The sequence below is a fragment of the Microcebus murinus genome, chromosome 3 (assembly GCF_040939455.1).
Source record: "Microcebus murinus isolate Inina chromosome 3, M.murinus_Inina_mat1.0, whole genome shotgun sequence".
In the NCBI taxonomy this organism is placed as follows: Eukaryota; Metazoa; Chordata; class Mammalia; order Primates; family Cheirogaleidae; genus Microcebus; species Microcebus murinus.
The window spans coordinates 111,664,766-111,689,507 of NC_134106.1; the positions used below are offsets into that span (position 1 = coordinate 111,664,766).

The window sequence follows — 24,742 nt, forward strand, 5'->3', positions numbered from 1 at the left end:
AATGTTTACACAACAATGTGAATATACTCAGTGCCACAGAACTATACGCTTACCAAAGATTAAAATGGTACATTTAGTGTTACATATGCTTTACCACAATAAAAAATGTTATTGATAATTTAAAAATTTCAGAGAAAATAATAATAATAGAAATGAATAACCATTAATATTAACACAAAAAATTATTTGGTATTTTTACTGTTACAGAAAGTCACAGTCTCACTCTGTTGCTCCAGGTAGAGCGCAGTGGCATCATCACAGCTCACCACAGCCTCAAACTCCTGGGCTCAAGCGATCCTCCTGCCTCAGCCTCCCAAGTAGCTGGGACTACAGGCACGCACCACTATGCCTGGCTAATTTTTTCTATTTTTGGTAGAGACAAGGGTCTCACTCTTGCTCACACTAGTCTTCAACTCCTGAGCTCACTTTGGCCTCCCAGTGTGCTAGGATTACAGGCGTGAGCCACCGCACCCGGCCGTACAGAAACACTTTATGACTTAAAAGATGTCTGCAGGATTAAAAACTGAATCATGAACTGTTTGATGGCTAAGTTGTTCTTTTACAAAAGCCTTTGACATATTAAATACCAGTTTGCGTCTCTGTCTCAAAGCCTGTCTAACACTATCATTGAAAAGACTGACCCTTCACCCCGGAACACTTGCCCCACGTGGCTTCCAGGACAACACGCTCCCTGGCTTCCCACCGCAGTTCAGGCTGTGCCTTCTCAGGTGCTTTTGAAGTCTGGGGTCCCCTAGACTTCAGTCCTCGAATGAAAACCAAGTGGGCCAAATTAATGTGCAGCCTACTGGGCTTTACCGCAAAGCCTCTTCTTTGATACAATTTTTTTTTTAATTATATTTTTCATCAAAGTTATACTATCCATAGTTTAAAGAGTTACATAATTCTAAAAGGCTTGTTAAGGAAAGTACCAGCCTCACAACGCCACCGTTTCAATATAGTGCCACTACATTTCACTCTTTTTAACTGATATTCTGGTATTTCCCTCAATAGCTCTAAATAGTATTCTTATATAGATATGCTTTGATTTTTTTTTAACTTTTAAACATTATTTATTGATTTCTCAACATAGGAGATGATGATCTTGCAGGCTTTTTTATTAACAAACACACACACACTCCTCTCAATGTCCCCCTGCAACTATGTTATAAGTTTGGTTAGATCAATATTCAGCTTTTCCCTTTTATGGCTATGTAGTTTGTAAGCACTGTTGATAGCTAATTCATTTATATTTATTTTCCTTTCCTGCACAATTTATTTCTCTAGAGCTTATAACTGCTTTTTCAAAGAATGTGCCTAAATTTCTAAGTACATAATGCTGATTTATTACCAACTTTTCCTCCAGTTGAGCAAAGCTCCTCTCAGTACTTTCAGACACAGCGGGTGGAGGCTAGGAGTTCCTGAAGCTGTCTTTCCAGTGCCTTCTCGCCTGCTCGTCTGGACTGACTGATGTGTGGGCCAGCTGCACAGAGGCCATTCTGGTCTTCCCGCAACTTAGAGTTGCCTTCCGCCTGTCTCTCATGGATCACCTGTTTCTTAGGTCCCGTGTCATCTTGTGGGGTTCACTCCCTCATTTAGGAAGAATGTTCTGAAATTTCACTGTCATGTGTCTTAATGTGGATCTTCTTAGATGTATCAGGTACTCAGTGAGCATCTTTAAACCTGGAGACGTGGCCCGGCACGGTGGCTCATGCCTGTTATCCTAGCACTCTGGGAGGCCGAGGCAGGTGGATCGTTTGAGCCCAGGAGTTTGAGGTTGCAGCAAGCTATGATGATGCCACGGCACTCTAGCCTGGCAACAGAGTGGGACTCAGTCTCAAAAATAAAAAGTAAATAAAAAAATAAATCTGGAAACTCAAGTCTGGGGATTTTTTCCGAATTATTTTTGATGATTTCTTTCCCCTCCATTTTCTCAACTCTACTTTTCTGTAATTCCTAAATTATGCCTTTAATTTTTCATTTAAAAAACACATTTTTCCTTTTCTTTATTTATTTTGTTCTACTTTCAGGAAGACTTCCTAAACTTTTTCTTCCATCTATTTTTTGGTATTTTTCACTTTTACCATTATGTTTTTAATTTCTACAAACTATTTTCTATTCCTAAATCTTATTTTTAATTATCCTATTCTTACTTAATACAAATTTTCCTTATCTTTCCCAAGATATTAACTTTGCTTTTGTTTCACTTTCTCTTTTCTGCCCATAATATCTCTTTTGTATAGGTTATTTCCTTTTTCTTGTTTGTTTAATTTGCCCTTTGTCTTTCACAATGGAGGATTTGCTCAAAATCTACTGATTCTTGGCTGTCATCTCAGATTGAAGAGTAGGGCACAAAACGCTGATTAGAAGTTCTGTGTGATGCATGGGCTTCACTCCAAGGTGACTTGGCTACACATTTGATTGGGGGATCTCTCAACCTCAGTAGTTCTTGTTCTTTCTTCTTGAATGTTATACTCTTCACGTGATGTTCTACCAGCATTCCAGGAAAATAGATGAACAAGATGCATGGGGTGGTATCAATACTCCGTCTACAAATCTGTACTTATTCCTCCTATCTTCACTCTGGTCTCCTGATCTTAATCCATACCTGAGGTTCCTCAGTCAAGAAATCCTCAATTTACACATCAGAGACTAAGTCCCCTGTCCTCCGCCGCGTGAGTGGCAGGGCGCAGCTGGCGCGAGCGCGAGAAGCCTGGGCCGAGTTGCCCGCAGACTGCCGCCGGCCTTCCCCTCTCCGTGCGCGTGCGCGTGCGCGTGGCCCGAGAGCGCCGCCAGCGGCTCTGGACGTGTGGGCCCCGCCCACGCTGGCTGCGTGGCTTTCCCGCCGCCAGTGTGGGATTCGGCTCTCTTTTTCTCTTATCTTTTTTTTTTTAATTTGAAAGCGATTTTATGTGTGAATGAAAGAGAGGAGAGAGCAAACCAAAGAGAAGAGACACAGGGCAAAAACCTTGCGGCCGGCCCGTCTCTGGGCCGGGCCCGCCCTCTAGGTGCGCGGGCACCACGTGGCGCCGTGCGCGGGCGCGCGCCCGCTGCTCCCCCACGCGGTGCCGGGCTTCCCAGCCGCAGAATGCCTGTGCTTCCCGCCTCTTCCCGTTCTCTCTCCCGGGGAACTTTTAAATCTTGCTAAAATATCCCTTTATTTCCGTCTTAGTGTGGTTGTAAAAGAAGTAGAAGCAAATGTTTGTGACTAACTAACTATTTTTGATGCAAAGCCTCAATCCAGCCTTTTCCATTAATAAAACTAATATTAAATGTTTATCCGGCAGGTTGATTCTGTGATTTAGAGTTACTAATTAACCTTTCTGAGCCCTTTTTATCTGTTTTATCATGTTCATTGTAGTATCTCCCACATCTAGCCTTCTGTCTACTAGAGATATCATTAATGTTACATAAAATGAACCATGCACTGTTTTAGCAAATTCTTATACATAACATGTTTTTCTTTGAGACAGAGTCTTGCTCTGTCACCCAGGCTGGAGTGCAGTGACATTACCATAGCTCACCGCAACCTCAAACTCCTGGACTCAGTCTCCCAAGTAGCTGGGGCTACAGGCAGCCAGATGCCCGGCTAATTTTTCTATTTTTAGTAGAGACAGGGTCTTACTCTTGCTCAGGCTGGTCTCCAACTCCTGAGCTCAAGCAATCCTCCCACCTTGGCCTCCCAGAATGCCAGGATTACAGGTATGAGCCACTGCACCCAGCTGAAAAACATTTTAAAAGGCCATTTAAAAAAAAAAAGCCATTTTATGGTTGAACATGTAATTTTTTCCTCCATAACTAAAGCTAAAAACTAATATGTACATATATGCACACATATTTCTATGGATTGCACATTTGTGTCACCCAAATTCATGTTGAAATCCTAACCTGAAGATGATGATATTAGGAAGTGGGGCCTTTGGGAGGTAATTAGGTCATGGGGGTAGAGTCCTCATGGATGGAATGAGGCCTCTTACAAAATAAGCCAAAGAGAGACCCCGCACTCCTTCCAGCACTGGAGGACACAGGGAAAAAGTGCAGCCTATGAGAACTGGCGGCCTCACCAGACACCAAACTGGCCAGCACTTTCATCTTGGACTTCGCAGCCTTACTGTTCTAGAACAGTAAGAAGTAAATTTCTGTTGTTTATAAGCTGCCTAGTCTATGGTATTTATTGTAGTTGCCTGAACAGACTAAGACATATATATATATATACATAAAAATATAAATGAACATTAAGACACAAAGCTATGGGAATGGGATATTCGACATACAAAAATGATTAAATTTACTGAAAACCTTTAATTATTTAGATGTCCAACTATATAATTACCTAAGCCTTCAATTTCAAAAGGAGCTAGTCTAGATCAAATTGTAGCTGTCAACGCACATTTTAATAAGATTTCATCAAGTCAAAATGTGACACAGTGGCCGGGCGCTGTGGCTCACGCCTGTAATCCTAGCTCTTGGGAGGCCGAGGCGGGCGGATTGCTCGAGGTCAGGAGTTCAAAACCAGCCTGAGCAAGAGCGAGACCCCGTCTCTACTATAAATAGAAAGAAATTAATTGGCCAACTGATATATATATAAAAAATTAGCCGGGCATGGTGGCGCATGCCTGTAGTCCCAGCTACTCGGGGGGCTGAGGCAGAAGGATCACTCAAGCCCAGGAGTTTGAGGTTGCTGTGAGCTAGGCTGACGCCACGGCACTCACTCTAGCCTGGACAACAAAGTGAGACTCTGTCTCAAAAAAAAAAAAAAAAAATGTGACACAGTATTTTTTAGACTGTGATAATTACCAGTATTCAGGAATTGGAAATTTTCTTCCTTTGTGCTTTTTTGCAGAAGATGCCTGACTGGCATCTCTGTGCCAGTCAGAGGACATTTTGTAAAGCAAAACATGAAAATTTTGATAGTAAAAACTTTTAAATTATTTTAGGTATATGGTATCTGGAGTTTGCTAAGAAATAATTGGTTTTCTTATCATTAAGAAGGGGTTTAAAAGTCTGGTTTTGTCTCCTAAGACAAAAGGTGGTATAATCCTCCTACGAGGAAGAGGCTGTATGAGTCATCTAAAATGATGATGTCATCTCTATAGGTGGAAAATGGAGAGAGGGAGAGCAGAAGAGAGAGGGAGAGAGAGATTGAGTACTTAAATCATTGAAAGAAAATGGGATTAGAGAAAAGTTGCAGAGCAATTAGTATGGGAAAGCTCAGGGGTTTAATTTTTTTTTCTTGAGTCAGACACAATAGTACTTTAACAAATTTAAGGCTGTATCATCCACCTTAAATCATGACTTGTGGGCTATCTTTGATACATAATTTTATTTGAGGTTAGTATTTCTTTTAATAGTATACCTAGGTCTTCTTTCTAATATTGTTCACTTCAGGAAGTACAGACTAAATTCCATACTAATGCATGTAGACCTGGAAATGACAGCAGCGAGAAGGTGGCAGATCAAAGTAATTTTGATGAAAAAGAAAAACACAGTGTCATCAGGCAGCTTCATTTGGAGCACAGTAACTTCCCAGTGGCTGCCCAGACAGACACTTTTGGTTCTATGGGTTCTGACTTAAAACGCAAGGCTGAATATTCAGTTGCCAAAACAGTGATGTTTTGGCATCAGGAAACATCAGGAATGATGTGGTGCTCAGAAAAAAACAAAAACCAACCAAACAACAACAACAACAAACATCTTTTCCTTCCTACTAAGTCTCTTAAATTCAATGCTTTGTAGAGATGCAGTTTTTAGTGCAAGGCTTAGTCCCAAACTGGAATGAGTATCTTAACACTTTAGAGACTTGAAGTTGTCAAACACAAATCTTAGAGGATCATATGGGTAGGGCATCTGTCTGACCAAAGCAGAAACTAAAGCACAATTTGATGATCTTGCTTCCCTAGGTTCCCCAGCTCATTAGTGCTGGTCCAGTACCTAAATGCCTCAGGCAAAAGGATGCTTAAATGGACACCAGCCCCTTAAATAGAATGTCTGACTCTTGCCCTGAGATCTGGCTGTGACAGGCAAGGGTGGGAGAGGGTGGGGGTGCTAGACAACAGGGCACCCTCAGGAGGAAAACAGAAGAGGAGAGAAGAAGCTGGAGCCAGACTTGGTGTTAAATTGTTAATGATCAGAAGGCCTAGTGGTAATTTAAGTGCAAAGAATTATTAAAATGGATAACAAGAGAAAGCTAGACAATTTCATGAATTTAATGAAAATAGGCATAAATAATTGATATTTTAAATTTTTACCGAGGAAGACCATTAAACTCTAGCTGGTCTGCAGAAATGCTTGCTGTTGGTGTGCTTTGAGTTTATGGCAGTACCGAGTACACTGATAAAGCCCATCGGCACATTATTTACTCATTCTCTCCTCAGCCTTGAAATTGGGGCACTGAAGAATAGTGACAAGAGGTTCATTTGTCTTTGTTAAATTCAGAAACATTAGCTTGTTTTAGAGAAAAGGTTTGTGCAGTTTTCATGCTTGTATCTTATAATTATATTCTATTTTTATTTTTTCTTCATGAGTGTAAAGGAACCCAGTGATTCATTCTTCAGCAAATACTTATTGAACATCTATTATGAACCAAGCACTGTTCTAGGTGCTGGGGATTCAGGGAAAATGAGCAGAAAACATAGACAATATTTTAAAAAATCAAATATATAAGACCATAGCAAGTAGTGATAAACGCTTTGAAAAAAATAAAGCAGGAGAAGAGGGTGGTGAAAAGCCCATTTTGGCTACAATGAACAGGAGAGTCAATGACAACAGCTTGTGCCAGCTCATGAGAGCCCACTATTAAATTTTTAGGAATTTTGTGAGCCAGATGTTAAATGCAGCCATTATTGAAAATTAAATTGTATAAACTTAAAAGCAAACACATTATATTAAAACAAAGGTAATAAATACTTGAAGTTACCATCTCCTATTCAGTTTACTACCTCTTACCATTGTCTGTGCTTTCTGAGTTATTTATATCTATTGTATCTGTGCACTGTAAACATTCCATAATGATTTGCTATTGTGATCTCCTCCCAACTCCAGGTTTGGTGATGTCACATGTTGCTTGAAATCAGCCATGATGGATGGATTCACACCATGGAAATCCTCAAATACTAAAATCAGGGCTTTTTATCCCAGAGAGCCAGTTGTTAAACATTCCCCTGCACTTTACAGAAAAGCGGTCCTTCTCATGAGCTGGTATTTGAGCAGAAGCCTGAATTAAATGTGGACATTAGTCACTGGAATATCTGGGGCAGAGCAATGTAGGCAGAGACTTGAGACCACTTGCTTGACATGTTGCAGGACCAGCCCAGAGAACAGCACGGCCCACCACAGTGAGTGAGAAAAGTGGCAGGCAATCAGGGGACAGATTAAGTAGAACATCGAAGCCCATGGCAAAAGACACAGATTTTATCGTAAGTTATGAAGCCATGGGAGAACTGAAAAACACAAGAGGGACATGATCTGATTTATATTACAAAGGATCACTCTATTGTATGGATGTAAACAGACTGTTCTATCAGATGGTGGCTCTAAATTTCAACTAGTAATTGAAATTACTAAGAATTACTCCGTGCTTGTTAGAAATATACTAGAACCATTGATATTTGCAGCCATCCTAACATTTAAATACAGGCAACACAGAATGTATGCTAGTGTCTGCAAGGGCTCATCCCTACTCAATTCTCTTCTCCATCCTGAGCACATGGGTGCCCTGTAGTCCAGCACCCTGTTGGTTCAGTGGGGTTGTGTGATGAGTTCTAGCTAATGAAATGTGAGCAGAAGTGATATGCGCCACTTCCGGGCAGAGCATTTAAGAGCCATTGTGTGACCTCCATGTTTTTCTCTTCTCCTTCCATGGTGACTGCAGAGGCCACATACTGAGATGGGGCAGCTCTAGGGGGAGCTTAGGATGCTTGAGTGACTGCGTGGAGTGTAGCATTCATTGACCACCCTGGATGTATAAAATAAGCCAGAAAAAAAAAATCTTAGTTTCCTGAAGTCCTGAAATTCAGTGATTAATTTATTACTTCAGCTTGGCTTGGCCTATCCTGACTGATGCAGACTGCCACACCAGTAGGACTTCCATAATAATAGCTAGGTCTTTATTTATTCATTTATTGAACACTTACTCTATGTCAGGCACTATGCTAAGCATTTTACGTGTATTTTCTCATTTAAGTCCCGCGTCCCCGCATGAGGTGGATACTATCATCACCTCTATTATGGAAATAAGAAAATTGAGGCCAAGAGAGGTTAAATGACTTGCCCAGGGTTGCCCAGAAAATGAAGTGTGAAACCAAGATCCAGTCCCTGGCAACCTGACCCTGCCTGAGGAAAGAACCAACAGCCACCTGGTTTTTTCATTTCTTTGTCCATTCATTGGGCACTATACAGTGCTAGGCTCTGGGTAAGCAGAGATAAATAAGACACCGTTCTTGCCCTCCAGGAAATTAGAGTCCAGGTAGGGAGAGCTCACAACGAGAAAATTATAATGGAATTGAGCTTGCAGGAAAGACAGGGGGGAGCAGAACATGCTGAAGAACACCAGAGATGCAATCTGCAAAATCGAGACCAAGAAACCTGACAGGACAAACAACCTAGTTGCAACAACAAATAAATTGCAAAGACACTGAGGCAGAACGTACGGAATAAAAGAGACCTAAAAGATTTATCAACCAATGGGAAGATTATTTGGTTCCTGATTCAAGCAAACTGTAAAAAACAAAACAAAACAAAACACCATAGATGTATGGAAATTAGAACACTAAATGGACATTTGATGATATTAATGAGTTATTAACTTTAATCTTTAAAGTTTTAGGTGAGATAATGGTTTTGTGGTTATCTTTAAAGTGTCCTTATATTTCAGAGATGCATGCCAAAATATCTACAGGTCAAATGACATGGTGTCTAGAATCTTCTTCATACTAGCACAGGAGGGGAGTGGGTGGATGAAACGAGCTTGCCCACGGACTGACCAGTGTTGAGCTGCGTGACGGTTACATGGGGATCAATTCTAGTAAATATTTAAAGGTTTCAAAAAAAAAGTTTTAGGACTATTTCTGGCTGGATACAAAGGAACCCATAGAATCACTGACTAAGTGTTTGAGGACATTGGGAAAGCTTGCAAGGAAATTGGGATACCCATATGTGAAAGGGTTCTTAGGCAACAAGGACCATGCAAACAGACAAATGAAATTATTTTAAGCATCAACTAACTAACCTATCTATGTCAGACATAGTTAATATTTGTTTTTCATCAAGAGCCTGCTGTTATCACATGGAAGCAGGTTACCAGAGTTCATGGAACTTCCTTTGAAATGGACATGTGTAGAAATGGGCTGAGTGGAACAGGAGAGGTGAACATTGGATTAGGAAATCCAGGGACCGAGAGCGAGAATCCTGGCCTGGTCATTAACTGGGTGTGTCTTGGACAAGGGCTCTTAAATTTTCAGTCTCCATTTCTTCACCTATAAAATTATAAAATCTAAGCTGTCCCCTAAGAACCTGTCCTGGTGCAATGATCTACTACTGAATATGGGCTTCCACAGACACAGAATGATACCTGTGGGGCCACGCGCAGGAGGTCAGCGCCCTCGGGTCACTGGAGCGCCACAGCCAGCGCCTCCGGCGCCGGCGCGTTTGTTACAGGAGAGCCTGGAAGAGTCTCAGGCAAGCAGAGAAGCCCTCACGCAGCCACCGGCTTCCCGCTGGGCGCAGTGGGAGTAACAGAGTCTGACTATTGTGCATTGTTTTTCGGCAGCACCTAAGATCTTGGCGTCTTAGTAAGGAAGGAAAATTTATTTACAATTTGGTAATTTCCTTGTTAAAAGTTCCTGTTTGAAAAACACTTGCTTTCTTCCCTTGTTTCTATAAAGAAATATTGGAGAAGTCTGCTCCTTGGGCCACTCCCACACCTTGGAGCCATAGCAGAGACTCAGCTATAACCGCCCCCATCTTGGAGGGACCGATATGAACTCAGAGTCCCAGAAAACTGCTGGATATTTGAGACACATTCTCCCCTCCCTCCCCTACCTTAGCAGAAACCTGGAAGCCGCACAGACCCATCTGGGGGAACTCTGGCATTTGAGGGGAAAACAAGGGTGCGTGAGACCGACCTGCTCTATGATTCTATGTCCTCAATTTCTGTCCTGCTGTGACAGAGAAGAAGGCTGGTCTGGTGCGGAGCGAGGAGACAGCGTGTGTGGCAGACCCAGAAAAAACCTGACAGACGGTGAAACCAAGGCTACATATCCTCCTCCTCTTCTCTGTGCTCCAGTCTCCCAGGCCCTGCAGTTCAGCGGGTGGACCACACTCTAACTAGAGAGCATTTTTCCAGGCTGTCTGCCCCGATGTCAACCACATCCTTCTTCCCTTCCTGACTAGGGCGGCCTCTGTTGACCTGAACCCTCCTGGGATCACCTTGCTTTCCTTTCAGCATGATCAGTTTGTAATTATGTGCTGACTACCGCAATTGTATGATTAGTATGCCTCTCTCATTACACTTAAACAGATATCATAGACCTTCGTTACATGTTATTTTTTAAAAATTGAAGAGCACAGAGAAAATGCACAGCTCATGTTAGGACAGCAAAATATTACAAGGTGAACACACCTGCACAGCCACCACCCAGGTAGAGAAATGGAACAGTCCTAGGATCCCAGAAGGCATTTGCCCTCCTGCCCAAGGGTAACCACTCTTCTGACATGCATAGATTCATTTTGCTTCCTTTTTATCTTGATTTTTAAAAAATTGCAATATAGAAAAACTTCATCTGTCTGGAAAAAATGGCAGAGTAAAGGTAACCCCCCCGGACTGCTACTCCCAGAGAAGGAGACACAGATCTTGGTCTCCTACACGTGAGTGGATCTCCCCACTACAAGGACAGTATCGAGAATCCGCAAAGGTTCAATGTGGGACTCTCATAAAAGGAAAAACAGGAGATACACAAGCTCTCAAGGAACGGAGTCTGAACAAACCCAAAATGACAGAAGAAGAATTCCAAAATTGGATTGTAAGATGACAGAAGAAGAATTCCAAAATTGGATTGTAAGAAAGCTCAATGATATGCAAGAAAAAATGGGTAACCAACACAAAGAAACTACAAAGAAGATACAAGAATTGGAACAAAGATTCACTAAGGAGATCGAGATCTTGAAGAAGAATCAATCAGATATCCTTGAAATGAACAATTTATTAAGGGAAATTCAAAACACAGTGGAAAGCCTCAAAAATAGGGTGGACCAAACAGAAGAAAGAATCTCAAAGGTTGAAGACAACTCATTCAAACAAATAAGTTAATCACAGAGTTAGAGCACAAAAATAAGAGACATGAGCAAAGCTTACAAGAATTGTGGGATTATATGAAGAAAAATAACCTGCGGATCGACTGGATTCCAGAGAAGGAGGAAGAAAAAACCCAAGGGTTGGATAAGCTTTTTGAAGAAATAATTGAGGAAGACTTCCCAGGTCTAACCATTAACCTAGAATTAGAAATACAAGAGGCGAAAAGGACTCCTGGGACATACAATGCAAACAGGAAAACACCACGCCATGTAGTCATCAGACTGACCAAAATATCAACAAAAGAGACCCTCCTACAAGCTGTAAGGTGAAAGAAGCAAGTTAATTACATACAAAGGAAAACCGATCCGAATAACGCCAGATTTCTCAACTGAAAGAATACAAGCAAGGAGAGAATGGGGACCCACTCTCGCTCTTTTGAAACAAAATAATGCTTAGCCTAGAATCTTGTACCCTGCAAAACTAAGCTTCATATATGAAGGAGAAATTAAGACATTCTCAGATAGGCAAAGTTTCAGAGAATTCACCAAGACAAGACCAGCCCTACAAGAAGTACTCAAAACAGTGTTACGCATGGAACACGATAATAAAAACACACAAATATAAAAACAACCAAAATCCAAAGATTAAAGGCCAGATATTGCAATGGCTCAAGAGAGAAATCAAAGCAACAACATCCAACCCAACAGAATGAACAGTAATCTACCTTACCTATCAGTTCTCTCAATAAATGTGAATGGCTCAAACTCTCCACTCAAGAGACATAGGCTGGCTGAATGGATAAGAAAATACAGGCCAAGCATATGCTGTCTTCAGGAAACACATCTAACCTGCAAGGATGCATATAGACTAAAAGTAAAAGGGTGGAGATCAGTATTCCAAGCAAGTGGAAGCCAAAAGAAGGCTGGCATGGCAGTTCTAATTTCAGATGATTTAGTTTTGAAACCAACAAAAGTAATGAAAGATAGAGATGGTCATTACATAATGGTGAAGGGCACAGTTCAACAAGAAGAGAGAACAATTTTAAATATATATGCACCCAACTTAGGTGCACCTAGATTCATAAAGCAAACCGTACTGGATCTAAGCAAATTGATTAATAGCAACTCCATAATCACCGGAGATTTCAACACCCCACTGATGGCACAAGACTGATCCTCCAAACTGAAAATTAGTAAAGAAATAATGGACTTAAACAAAACTCTAGAACAACTGGGTCTGACTGACATCTACAGGACATTCTACACAAAATCCACTGAATATATGTTCTTCTCATCAGCTCACGGGACATTCTCTAAGATTGACCATATCCTAGGACACAAACTAAGCCTCAAGAAATTTAAAAAAATAGAAATCATACCGTGTATCTTCTCAGATCACAGTGGAATAAAAGTAGAAATCAGCCCTAACAGAAACTCACATTTATACACAAAAACATGGAAATTAAATAACCTCCTACTAAATGATTACTTCATAAATGAAGAAATCAAGATGGAAATAAAAATATTCTATGAACAAAATGATAATGGAGAGACAAGTTATCAAATCCTCTTGGACACAGCTAAAGCAGTTCTGAGAGGAAATTTTATTTCCATAAATGACTATAAACAAAAGTCAAAAAGATCACAAATAGACAAACTAATTAAACGACTCAAAGAGCTGGAAAAAGAAGAACAGACCAACCCCAAACCCAGCAGAAGAAGTTAATCAACAAGATCAAATCAGAACTAAACCAAATTGAAAACAGGGAAGCTATACAGGAAATTAATAAAACAAAAGGTTGGTCCTTTGAAAAAATAAACAAAATTGACAAGCCATTGGCTAGGCTAACGAAAAGCAGAAAAGAGAAATCTCTAATAAGCTCCATCAGGAACAAAAAAGGAGATATCACAACTGATCCCAAGGAGATACAAGATATAATTTATGAATACAGCAAAAATCTTTATGCACACAAACTGGAAAATGTGGAGGAAATGGACAAATTTCTAGAAACACACAGCCTCCCTAGGCTCAACCAGGAAGAAATAGATTTCCTAAACAGATTAATCTCAAAAGCTGAAATATTAACAGCAATTAAAAATCTCCCTAAAAAGAAAAGTCCCGGTCCAGATGGTTTCACACCTGAATTTTACCACACTTACAAAGAAGAACTGGTGCCTATCTTGCAGAAATTATTCCACATCGAAAAGAATGGAAATCTTCCGGACACCTTTTATGAAGTGAATATTACTCTGAAACCAAAACCAGGAAAGGATGCAACAAAAAAAGAAAACTACAGACCAATATCCCTAATGAATATAGATGCAAAAATTTTCAACAAAATCCTAGCTAACCGAATGGAGATGCTTATCAAAAAAATAATCCATCACGACCAAGTGGGCTTCATCCCAGGGGTGCAGGGATGGTTCAACATACGTAAATCTATAAATGCAATTCACCACATAAACAGAAGCAAAAACAAAGACCACATGATTCTTTCAATAGATGCAGAAAAAGCTTTTGACAAAACTCAACACCCTTTCATGATACGAACACTTAAGAAAATAGGCATAGAAGGGACATACCTAAAAATGATACAAGCCATATATGACAGACCCATAGCCAACATCATACTGAATGGGGAAAAATTGAAAGCATTCCCACTGGAACCAGAACCAGAACTGGAACCAGACAAGGCTGCCCACTATCTTCACTTCTATTCAACATAGTGCTGGAAGTCCTGGCTACAGTAATCAGACAGGAAAGTGGAATTAAAGGCATCCAAATAGGGGCAGAAGAGATCAAACTTTCACTGTTTGCTGATGATATGATATTATATTTAGAAAACCCCAAAGATTCAACCAAGAAACTCCTGGAACTGATAAATGAATTTAGTAAAGTCTCAGGATACAAAATCAATACACAGAAATCAGAGGCATTCATATACGCCAACAACAATCAAATTGAGAACCAAATCAAATACTCAATTCCCTTCACAATAGCAAAAAAGAAATTAAAGTACCTAGGAATATACTTAACCAAGGAGGTTCAAGACCTCTACAGGGAGAACTATGAAACACTGAGGAAGGAATAGTAGAGGATGGAAATCCATACCATGGTCGTGGGGCGGCAGACTCAACATCATTAAAATGTCTATACTTCCCAAACTGATCTACAGATTCAATGCAATACCTATTAAACTCCCATCAGCATTCTTCGCAGATATAGAAAAAATAATTTTACGCTTCTTATGGAACCTAAGAAGACCCCGAATATCAAAAGCAATTCTAGGCAACAAAAACAAAATGGGAGGTATTAATATGCCAGATATCAAACTATACTACAAAGCTATAGTAATGAAATCAATATGGTATTGGCACAAAAATAGGAATATTGACCAGTGGAACAGATCTGAGATTCCTGATATAAAACCATCCTCATATAGCCAACTAATCTTTGACAAAGCAGAGAAAAACATACGCTGGGGAAAAGAATCCCTTTTCAATAAATGGTGCTGGGAAAACTGGATAGCCACCTGTAGAAGGCTAAAGCAGGACCCACACCTTTCACCTCTCACAAAAATCAACTCACGCTGGATAACAGACTTAAACTTAAGGTATGAAACTATAAGAATTCTAGAGGAAAATGTTGGAAACACTCTCCTAGACATCGGCCTAGGCAAAGAATTTATGAAGAAGACCCCAAAGGCAATCAAAGCAGCAACAAAAATAAATAAATGGGACATGATCAAACTACAAAGCTTCTGCACAGCCAAAGAAATAGTCATGAAAGTAAACAGACAACCTACAGAATGGGAGAAAATCTTTGTATCCTATGCATCAGATAAGGGGCTGATAACTAGAATATACTTAGAACTCACGAAAATCAGCAAGAAAAAAATCAAATAACCCTATTAAAAAGTGGACAAAAGACTTGAACAGAAACTTTTCTAAAGAAGACAGAAGAATGGCCAACAAACATATGAAAAAATGCTCAACATCTCTAATCATCAGGCAAATGCAAATCAAAACCACAATGAGATATCACTTAACTCCAGTGAGAATGGCCTTTATCAAAAAGTCTCCAAACAATAAATGCTGGCGTGGATGAGGAGAGAGGGGAACACTCCTACACTGCTGGTGGGACTGCAAACTAGTTCAACCTCTGTGGAAAGCAATATGGAGATACCTTAAAGCGATACAAGTGAATCTACCATTTGATCAGCAATCCCATTACTGGGCATCTACCCAAAAGATCTAATGACACACTACAAAAAAGACACCTGCACTCAAATGTTTATAGCAGCACAATTCATAATTGCAAGGCTGTGGAAAGAATCCAAGTGCCCATCAATCCAAGAGTGGATTAATGAAATGTGGTATATGTATACCATGGAGTATTATTCAGCTCTAAGAAACAACGGTGATATAGCACATCTTATATTTTCCTGGTTAGAGCTGGAACCCATACTACTAAGTGAAGTATCCCAAGAATGGAAAAACAAGCACCACATATACTCACCAGCAAACTGGTATTAACTGAGCAGCACCTAAGTGGACACATAGGTACTACAGTAATAGGGTATTGGGCAGGGGGGAGGGCGGAGGAGGGCGGGTATATATATATATAATGAGTGAGATGTGCACCATCTGGGGGATGGTCATGCTGGAAACTCAGACTTGTGGGGGGAGGGGTGGAAAGGGTATTTTTTGAAACCTTAAAATTTATACCCCCATAATATGCTGAAACAAAAAAAATTGCAATATAAGTTACATGCAGTGAACTTTACCCTTTATAGTCCACAGTTCTATGAATTTTGATAAATGCATAGAGTTGTGCAACCACGAACTCAACCAAGATACAGAACAGTTCCATCACTCCCCAGATTCATTTGTGCCCTTTGTGGTCGCCCCTCCTCCCATCCCCAGCATTTGGGAGCCACTGATTTTTTCTTTTCTATTATTTTTTGGGTGGTGGGGGTCTGACTTCTTTCACTCAATGTTGTGAGTCCCCCATGATGTTGGGTATAAAGTAGTTCATTTTGATCGCTATATGAAAACGCCATAATTGGTTCATATGAATTGGTATGAATAGACCACCATATATGTATCCATTGTAGTGTTCATGGACAGGGGGTCATTCCAGCTGGGGGTTTCACTAACAATGCAGCTAGAAACACACCTGGGCATGCCTTTTCACGCTCAGGTGCCCGCTCTTGATTTACACCGACATGGAAGATGTACCTCTGTGTTAGTTTCTAGAAGTTTCATTTTACCTTTCATGCTTAAAGCTGCAATTGCCCAGGAATGTGCAGTGTGGTCAGGTTCCCGCCCTAACCCTAACCCTAACCTCTGTGTTAGTTTCTAGAAGTTTCATTTTACCTTTCATGCTTAAAGCTGCAATTGCCCAGGAATGTGCAGTGTGGTCAGGTTCCCGCGTGGCTCCCGCGGCCGCCCCGCCCCGCCTGTCCCGCCCCGCCCCGCCCCGCCTGTCCCGCCCCGCCCCGCCCCGCCTGTCCCGCCCCGCCCCGCCTGTCCCGCCCCGCCTGTCCCGCCCCGCCTGTCCCGCCTGTCCCGCCCCGCCCCGCCTGTCCCGCCCCGCCTGTCCCGCCCCGCCTGTCCCGCCTGTCCCGCCCCGCCCCGCCTGTCCCGCCCCGCCTGTCCCGCCCCGCCTGTCCCGCCCCGCCTGTCCCGCCCCGCCCCGCCCCGCCTGTCCCGCCCCGCCCCGCCTGTCCCGCCCCGCCTGTCCCGCCCCGCCTCGCCTGTCCCGCCCCGCCTGTCCCGCCCCGCCCCGCCCCGCCTGTCCCGCCCCGCCTGTCCCGCCCCGCCCCGCCCCGCCTGTCCCGCCCCACCCCGCCTGTCCCGCCCCGCCCCGCCTGTCCCGCCCCACCCCGCCTGTCCCGCCCCGCCTGTCCCGCCCCGCCCCGCCCCGCCTGTCCCGCCCCGCCTGTCCCGCCCCGCCCCGCCCCGCCTGTCCCGCCCCGCCTGTCCCGCCCCGCCCCGCCCCGCCTGTCCCGCCCCGCCTGTCCCGCCTGTCCCGCCCCGCCCGTCCCGCCCCGCCCGTCCCGCCCCGCCCCGCCTGTCCCGCCCCGCCAGCCGGAAGGCGACTCGCTCCCGCCTCCGGGGCGGCGGCGCGGGGATGGCGGCGGCGAGCGGGGACGCCCGGCTGCAGCTGGAGACGGCGCGGTGGCTGCTCTGGGACAAGGTGAGTCTGGCGGGACGCGCCGCGAGAAGGTACGGGGCCTCTCTCCCGGCGCGGCGGCCTCCTGCCCTGCCTCCCGCACCCGCGGGCTCGGCGCCCTGAGCGGGGACGCGGCCGGCTGCGTGGGAGTTGGAGTCCGGCCGGGCGGGGGGCGGGGGGGGCAGGAGCGGTGTGAGCGCGGCCGGGCGGAGGGCGGGGGGGGGGGCAGGAGGGGTGTGAGCGCGGCCGGGCGGAGGGCGGGGGGGGGCAGGAGGGGTGTGAGCGCGGCCGGGCGGAGGGCGGGGGGGGGCAGGAGGGGTGTGAGCGTGGCCGGGCGGAGGGGTGGGGGGGCAGGAGCGGTGTGAGCGCTGGGGGGGGCAGGAGCGGTGTGAGCGCTGGGGGGAGCAGGAGAGGTGTGAGCGCTGGGGGGGCAGGAGCGGTGTGAGCGCTGGGGGGGCAGGAGCGGTGTGAGCGCTGGGGGGGTAGGAGAGGTGTGAGCGCTGGGGGGGCAGGAGAGGTGTGAGCGCTGGGGGGGGCAGGAGAGGTGTGAGCGCTGGGGGGGGCAGGAGAGGTGTGAGCGCTGGGGGGGCAGGAGAGGTGTGAGCGCTGGGGGGGCAGGAGAGGTGTGAGCGCTGGGGGGGGCAGGAGAGGTGTGAGCGCTGGGGGGGGCAGGAGAGGTGTGAGCGCTGGGGGGGGCAGGAGAGGTGTGAGCGCTGGGGGGGCAGGAGAGGTGTGAGCGCTGGGGGGGGCAGAAGTGGTGTGAGCGCTGGGGGGGCAGGAGAGGTGTGAGCGCTGGGGGGGCAGGAGAGGTGTGAGCGCTGGGGGGGGCAGGAGCGGTGTGAGCGCGGCCGGCCCGCGCTCGGGCTGGTGGAGGCGCGCTGGCCTTCCTGTGGCCGACTGGTCCTCTGGTCCTCTGTGCGTCCCCAAGGACCCGGAACCGCTCCGTTCGGCCCGTCCTCTTCGCCTCCGGGCAGGGTTCCGTCCCCCTCCCAAGGCCTTGGTTCCAAACACGGTCCCCCGGGAGGGCCCGCCTGGCGTCAGGAGTCTCCCTGAGAACTGGAAGGTGAGGACGGTCCCTTTGGGCCCAGCGCAGCTGTTTTCCTCTTTATTCCCTTTCCCTTCGCTAGAGCAAGAAGGGGCGGGGCCAGCTCTGGACGTCACTCCGCTCCTCTCGCACTTGAGGCTCCCCCTGTTCCTTCCTCCCTCCCCGCCCCCAAGGCTCCTCCCTGCTCTTCTCTGCTGACTCTGTTTCTCCTTGTGACTCATGTTTCCGGTCTGAACCTCCAAGTGGCCGACAGAGAGAGTCCTTCCCTGGCTATGAAGTGAAATTATTTCTCCCTAATAGTCTCTCTAAACAACTTGTTTTTTTCCCTTTGTACCAGTAGGTCTTACTGCAATTGGTAAAAACACCCCCCCCCCAAAACCCACCTGTTTGTAGGTTTGTTCAGCGCCTGTCTCCAGGGCTGACTTCGGGGCTATGAAACCTCTGCAGCCACGCAGGACCCGTGCTCCTAGAGTGGCCCGCTCCTGGTTTAATGCTCCCTGTTCTGTTTTGAAGTTTTTAATTGTTGGACACGGGGTCACCCGTTTTCATTCTGCGCTGGGCCCCAGCGTATTCTGTAGTTGACCCTGTCTGCTCTCTGCTCCCGCTGACTTCCCTGGTCTGCAGTGCCTGGCACAGCACGTGGCACTAGCAGGTCACTATTTGATGAATGAGTGAAGGAGATTGCAAGCTCTGTCGGCCGGGCCAGATCTTTGTTTTTATTTACCATTCTCTGGCCCCTGTAAATGAAATGGCACCAAATCGGGGTCCATCATGCTATTGGCAACTCCTTGGGTGTCTTTTCTGCTCCTGGAACTTTGTGATTCTTAGTGGGGAAAATGTTTCCATTTCTGATAACTTAGTAACTTACAGAGTATAGGATTCTTTTGAAGTCAGAGTTGGTAATGCTTCTTCCATAAAATTTCCCTTTGAAGTAAAAAAAAGTAAAACCCAAATTCTACAGTGTTGCATCTATATGGAGAAAGACTGTACTTCCTTGGGATGAGGGATGTTGTCGTTTTTTATTTTTGAATTGTTACTACTCCTCTTGTTCTTTCTTCTCTCAAAATTTCTTCTTTGGCTTGAGAGAGGCTCCTGTGTGGGAAGGAGCCCTTGCACCCTCCTGTGAGCCTCCCAGCAGCCCTGTCACCTGATGCCCCCACTGTGGCAGGGCGCCCAGTGGGTGCCGCGCATTTCCGCTGGGCCTTCTTTCCTGCTGTTTTCTGTACTGTTGGTTTTGGTCGCTTTCAGGGCTGCTTCTGACCTCTGTTCGCCTCTTGACTTTTCCTTCTTATCTCTGTGTCCTTTGTTCCTCTTAGGCTAGTTGGTCTTTTATAGACGTCACAGGCCAGTTAGGGTTTTCCACACCTACGCTGAACAAGAGAGGGTCACTGGACATTGGGTGTGACAGTGAAGTCTGTGTTTTCTCATTCGCTCCACGAACATTTATTGAGCCTGTTTTGTGTACCAGCTCTGGGCTCTTCTTTGGGGCACCTGACAAACTGATAGGTAAGACTGTGCTCTGTGTGTAATGCCTACTGCTCTTAACCAAAAAAAAAAGATGAGAGTTACTTGATCCTTGTTGAGCCTGGAACAATCTGAAATGTGAGCTTAAGTCCAAAAAATGAAGGTTTTATTGCAATAGCATTTCAAAGTATAGTTGCGTGGCCACATCTTTCCTGAGTGTTCATCTGAATGGATGATGTCTGTCAGATAGGAACAGAAAGTGCTTTCTCTGTTGTTCCCCTGGACTCATCATGTAAAAGTCTCATATGAAATTAATGTGATTGTCATTATTTTTCTTCCATCTTAACATTATCTGCAATTGTTGTACAAAGAAAATAGAGCAATGTATAATAAACTTAAATGATTCGTGTCAGTGTCCGTTTGGAGCAGTTAATGTTACAGAAGAGGCACTCGATTAACGCTTATCATGCAGCTTAAGCAGGCCACTCAGTCTCTGAGGCTTCCACATCAGTAAAATGGAGTTTTTGTTATTTGCCTGTTTCTTGGTGTTGTTGCAAGATTCAAACTTGACCAGGTATGTGAACATTACAAAAGTGAGGGGGGTTTTGTTGTTGTTATTTGTTTCTTGAGACAAAGTCTTGCTCTGTTGCCCAAGCCACGGTGCCATGGCATCATCCTAGCTCACTGAAGGCTCAAACTCCTGGGCTCCAGTGATCCTCCTGTCTCAGCCTCCTGATGAGCTGGCACTATAGGCACGTGCTACCACACCCAGCTAATTTTTTTCTATTTTTGGTTGAGACGGGGTCTTGCTCTTGTTCAGGCTGTTCTTGAATTCCTGAGCTCAAGCAGTCAATCCTCCTGCCTCAGCCTCCAAGAGTGCTAGGATTACAGGTGTGAGACATCCTGCCCGGCCAAGGTTTTGATTTAGATTGTATAATCTATCAATCTATGGGAAAATATGAGGACATTAAAGAAGAAAATGTATGTTTAATCACAACAAAGTGCCAGGTAGAGAATAATACTTTACATTCATTTGATATAATTCTCCTAAAACCTTAAAAACTGTGTAAGGGAGGTTCTAGATTGTTTCCATTGTACATATGGGGAAACTAAGAATTTGAGAAGCTAAGTAATCCACCAAGCATACAGAGTTAGTTGGTAAGTGGAGTGGCTGAAATCCCATTCTGGGTGTTAGACTGTGCTAAAACTTCTATTACCATTTCTCCAAAAGTGCTTAACCTTGGTAGGAAATAAAAGAATACTTACATTTTAGTGTCAAATAAACTAGTTTCATGTTTCAAATTTCAAAAACGTCAGAAAATTGAAAAGCTTATGTATATGTATATAATTTTCCCCCCATAGGTTAGAATTATTGCAGGGCTTTTTACATTTCAGACTTTTCTTTCTCTTATTTGTCTGGCTGTATCTGGTCTATACATTTCTGTTTTGCAGAATCCTTTGACTTTGGAGACAGTGAAAAGACTAATAGCGGAAGGCAATACAGAGGAACTACAGAAATGTTTCGGGGCCCGAATGCAGTTTGGGACAGCAGGCCTTCGAGCCGCTATGGGGGCAGGTGTTTCTCGGGTGAATGACTTGACCATCATCCAGACCACACAGGTACCACATTTTTTATAGTTACTAGTTGCTCTTAACTTATCCCCTGGTTCCTTTTGTGTCTGATAGAACTAATTTGTTTCAGTCATGAACAAGTCTTGTGAGCTTGGCTGGGCGCAGGGAGTCCGCACTGCGTACCCTGTGAAGTAAGGCCTGTGCAGTTGGCCGAAGCAGCACTGGCTTCAGGACTCATATGGCCATGCACCCGTGCATTCATTCATTCGTTTACCAGATTCCTTGAGTGCCTACTATGTATGTGCCGGGCATTGGAGATATGAGAATGACTAGAACAGACAGGTTCCCTCGCGGAGCTTTCATTCCAGTACAAATGCACCAACTAAGCTGACCAACTTTTAAGGTCTTAAAATTTTTGCCATGATTCTATGGATACAAGCACTGAAAAACTTTTCTGCCAAAATTACCAAAAGCAGATTCTATTCTGTTTTAATTTATGGTATGGATTAAATCTATTGTTGAGTTTTCTTGCCTTAATTTGTGAATTTTGTTGTCAGAGTCTAGACCCAGCTTTTAGGAATAGAGATGAAAACTTTGAAAAAACAGAAGAGCTGCCACTGAGTATTGGAAGTACTGTTTGTAAGGAAAATGAAATAGAATAGATTATTCTCACAATTTCTTCAACTTAGACTTGTTAAAAATGGATGTCACTTTAATTCTGGGAAAGTAAAGGCTAGAAAAATTGCCTAATAATGATTACGTGTGCCTCATATGTACATCCCAGTGTGAAAGAGTCAGGCATGTTCTAGTGAAACCCCGAAAATGTAAGGATACAGAATTGCCATGGGAACTCCTGCCCACAAACTCTTACCAAGCTAGAGATCTTCTGGGAGGGAAGACTTGGAGTGGAGTGAGGATGGGAAGCCTGTTCCAGTCATTAGGGCTGTGTACAGTTCATCCAAAACATAGTGATTTATAACAACAGCCACATTTGTTTTGCTCACAAGTCTGTCATTTGGGTAGAGCTCAGTGGGGACAGCTCATCTCTGCTCCATTCAGCAGCACCTGGGCCAGTTTGGAGGTTGGACTCATTTGGAGGCTCCTTCATTTACATGTCTGCTGTTGGCTGGGCCCTTAGCTGGGCTGGGTCACCCACGTGTGACCTCAGCTTCCTTGCAGGACAGTGGCAGGTTTCTAGGGGAGCTTTCTGAGAAAGGGAATGTGCCAGTGGAAACTGTACTGGCTTGTATGACCTAGCTTTGAAAGTCACGCAAAGTCACTTGCACTATATTCTGTTTGTTAGAAGTGAGTCGATTGGGCTGGATCATACTCAAGGCGAGGGCAGACACCCTCTTTCCACTGGAGAAACTTTGACATCACGTTACAAGAAGACCGTGTGGGATGGGCTATATTGCTGTGGCTGTCTTTGGAAAATCCTTTTGGTCCCACCTGCTATGAAGCCTAATTGTTAGGGGGTTCTAAGGGATTCTAGAGTAACCTTGAGACTTTTTTCTTATATTCATCTAGTTTCCAAGAATGATGAAATGTATTTCCATTTAGGACCTATGTCACCCACCCTTTCCCCTTGAAGAATTGGGAGTAGACCTTGTGGTAGTTAAGGATCTGATAAAACCAAGATGATCAAAATAATTTGAAGATCATCTAGTTCAATCAGCCACCCCCTTGCGATAATTTTCTCCACAACGCCACCTCTCTGAAGTGTCATCTTGCCTATATTGGAATGGTTATAATAGGAGACAAAGATGTTAAGAGTTAAGAAAGTTGTATCTGAGCAGCGGGTGACTCTTTAAAATTTTAGGAATGGCTGTGAAATTAGGGGAAAGAGGCTTCCCAGAACAGACCGCTCAGCTCCCACCGTGGCCTGGGCCGTGTCCCGGCAGAGTGCTGATGTGCGGGCACAGTGATCGCCGTCCACCGTTCTGACTTTCACTGTGGCGTAGGTTCCCTTCCTGCTGGTCTTCAGGTGTGGAGTCTCGTCCTAATGTGCCCCCAGATTTGCCTGGTTAGGTTAGGAAGCAGGTGGATGTGATTCAAGAACATCTCATAGGAAACAGGATAGAAACTGGAGGACAACTTTTGTCTTGTTTGCCTCATTCGTAGAGGTTATAATTTCCTTTTATCAATGAATTTCTGCTCTAGTTTATGCTTGATTTGTGATCTATGTGTTCTCAGTTACTTAATCTATCCATGTCACGTCAGTGAAGGAGAATTCACTGTCCTCTGAAACAGCCCATTCTGTATTTTGTACAATTTTCATTAAAAGATAGTTTCATTATTTTGAGCCCAAATCTGCCTTTCTGTAGCCTTCACATATTTGTTCTGATTTTTGAAGCCATATAACAAGCTTGATTCTTGTGTTTTATAATATTTCAATTCTGAAAACCTCCCTCTTCTCCCACTGAGTCTTTTCTTGAGAAGCATTCCCTTTTCCCTTAGCCGGTTTTCTCAGGAGCTCATCCTCAGCCGGCCCCAGAAAGTGTTAGAGAATTTGGAGATGGTTTGGGCTACAGCGGAATGCTTGTTGCCCCCTCTAGCACTGGCTCCAGCACAGGGGTAACCAGGGAGGGAGGGGTGCTGTCATGTGGAAGCCTTGGCGTGTCAGGCGGCTGAGCACCTGCCTTCTGGGGAGCCCACAAACCAGCACACGCCAGTCTTTATTTCCTTTGGCACTCAACCTCAGAAGTCACGCCCAGTGCAGTGTTTGTCAAGGAAGACTCTAAAGTCATTCTGGGGGTGTGATGTGTCCCCCTAACAAAAATTAGAGTTACATATATTATTTATGAAACTTCCTATAGCCAAAGTGAAAGAAATAATAAGAACTGTCATTTTTGCCGAGTCATCCAGAGTTCTCTTTGTTCTATAAGGCTTTGAAGGAAAGTAACAATAAAAATAATTCTTATAATGGCAAACACTTACCTAGTACTTACTTGGTGTTGAATTCTCAGCATTTTGCATATTTTAATTAATTAACTCCGATAATAGCCCTATGAGTTGGGTACTATTGTTATTTCTGTTTTACAGAAGAGGAAACTAAGGCACCAGGAGATTAAAGAACTTGTAATTTGCTTATAGGGGTCAGAGTGAAGTACAAAGCCACAGATTCTGATTCTTGAGTATTTGTTTTTAAGCCCTTCACTGAGCCACCTCTTACCAGACCTGGGTACAAAACCAGGTTC

At 44.3% G+C, this 24,742-nt stretch overlaps 1 protein-coding gene across 2 annotated transcripts in view; it reads left to right on the forward strand.

Annotated features, from left to right (window-relative positions):
• The first annotated feature begins 17,339 nt into the window (after nucleotides 1-17,339).
• Nucleotides 17,340-24,742, forward strand: part of PGM2 (phosphoglucomutase 2) — a 32,517-nt gene continuing 25,114 nt past the window's right edge. The window contains exons 1-3 of one of the 2 annotated variants that reach the window (XM_012771009.3): nucleotides 17,372-17,488; nucleotides 18,393-18,527; nucleotides 21,426-21,593. In XM_012771009.3, the coding sequence (XP_012626463.2) occupies nucleotides 17,423-17,488; nucleotides 18,393-18,527; nucleotides 21,426-21,593 (369 nt within the window). In that variant the 5' untranslated portion in view covers nucleotides 17,372-17,422. Of the gene's footprint in view, nucleotides 17,489-18,392; nucleotides 18,528-21,425; nucleotides 21,594-24,742 lie in introns of both variants that reach the window. The other variant, XM_020286320.2, reaches the window with a different exon arrangement.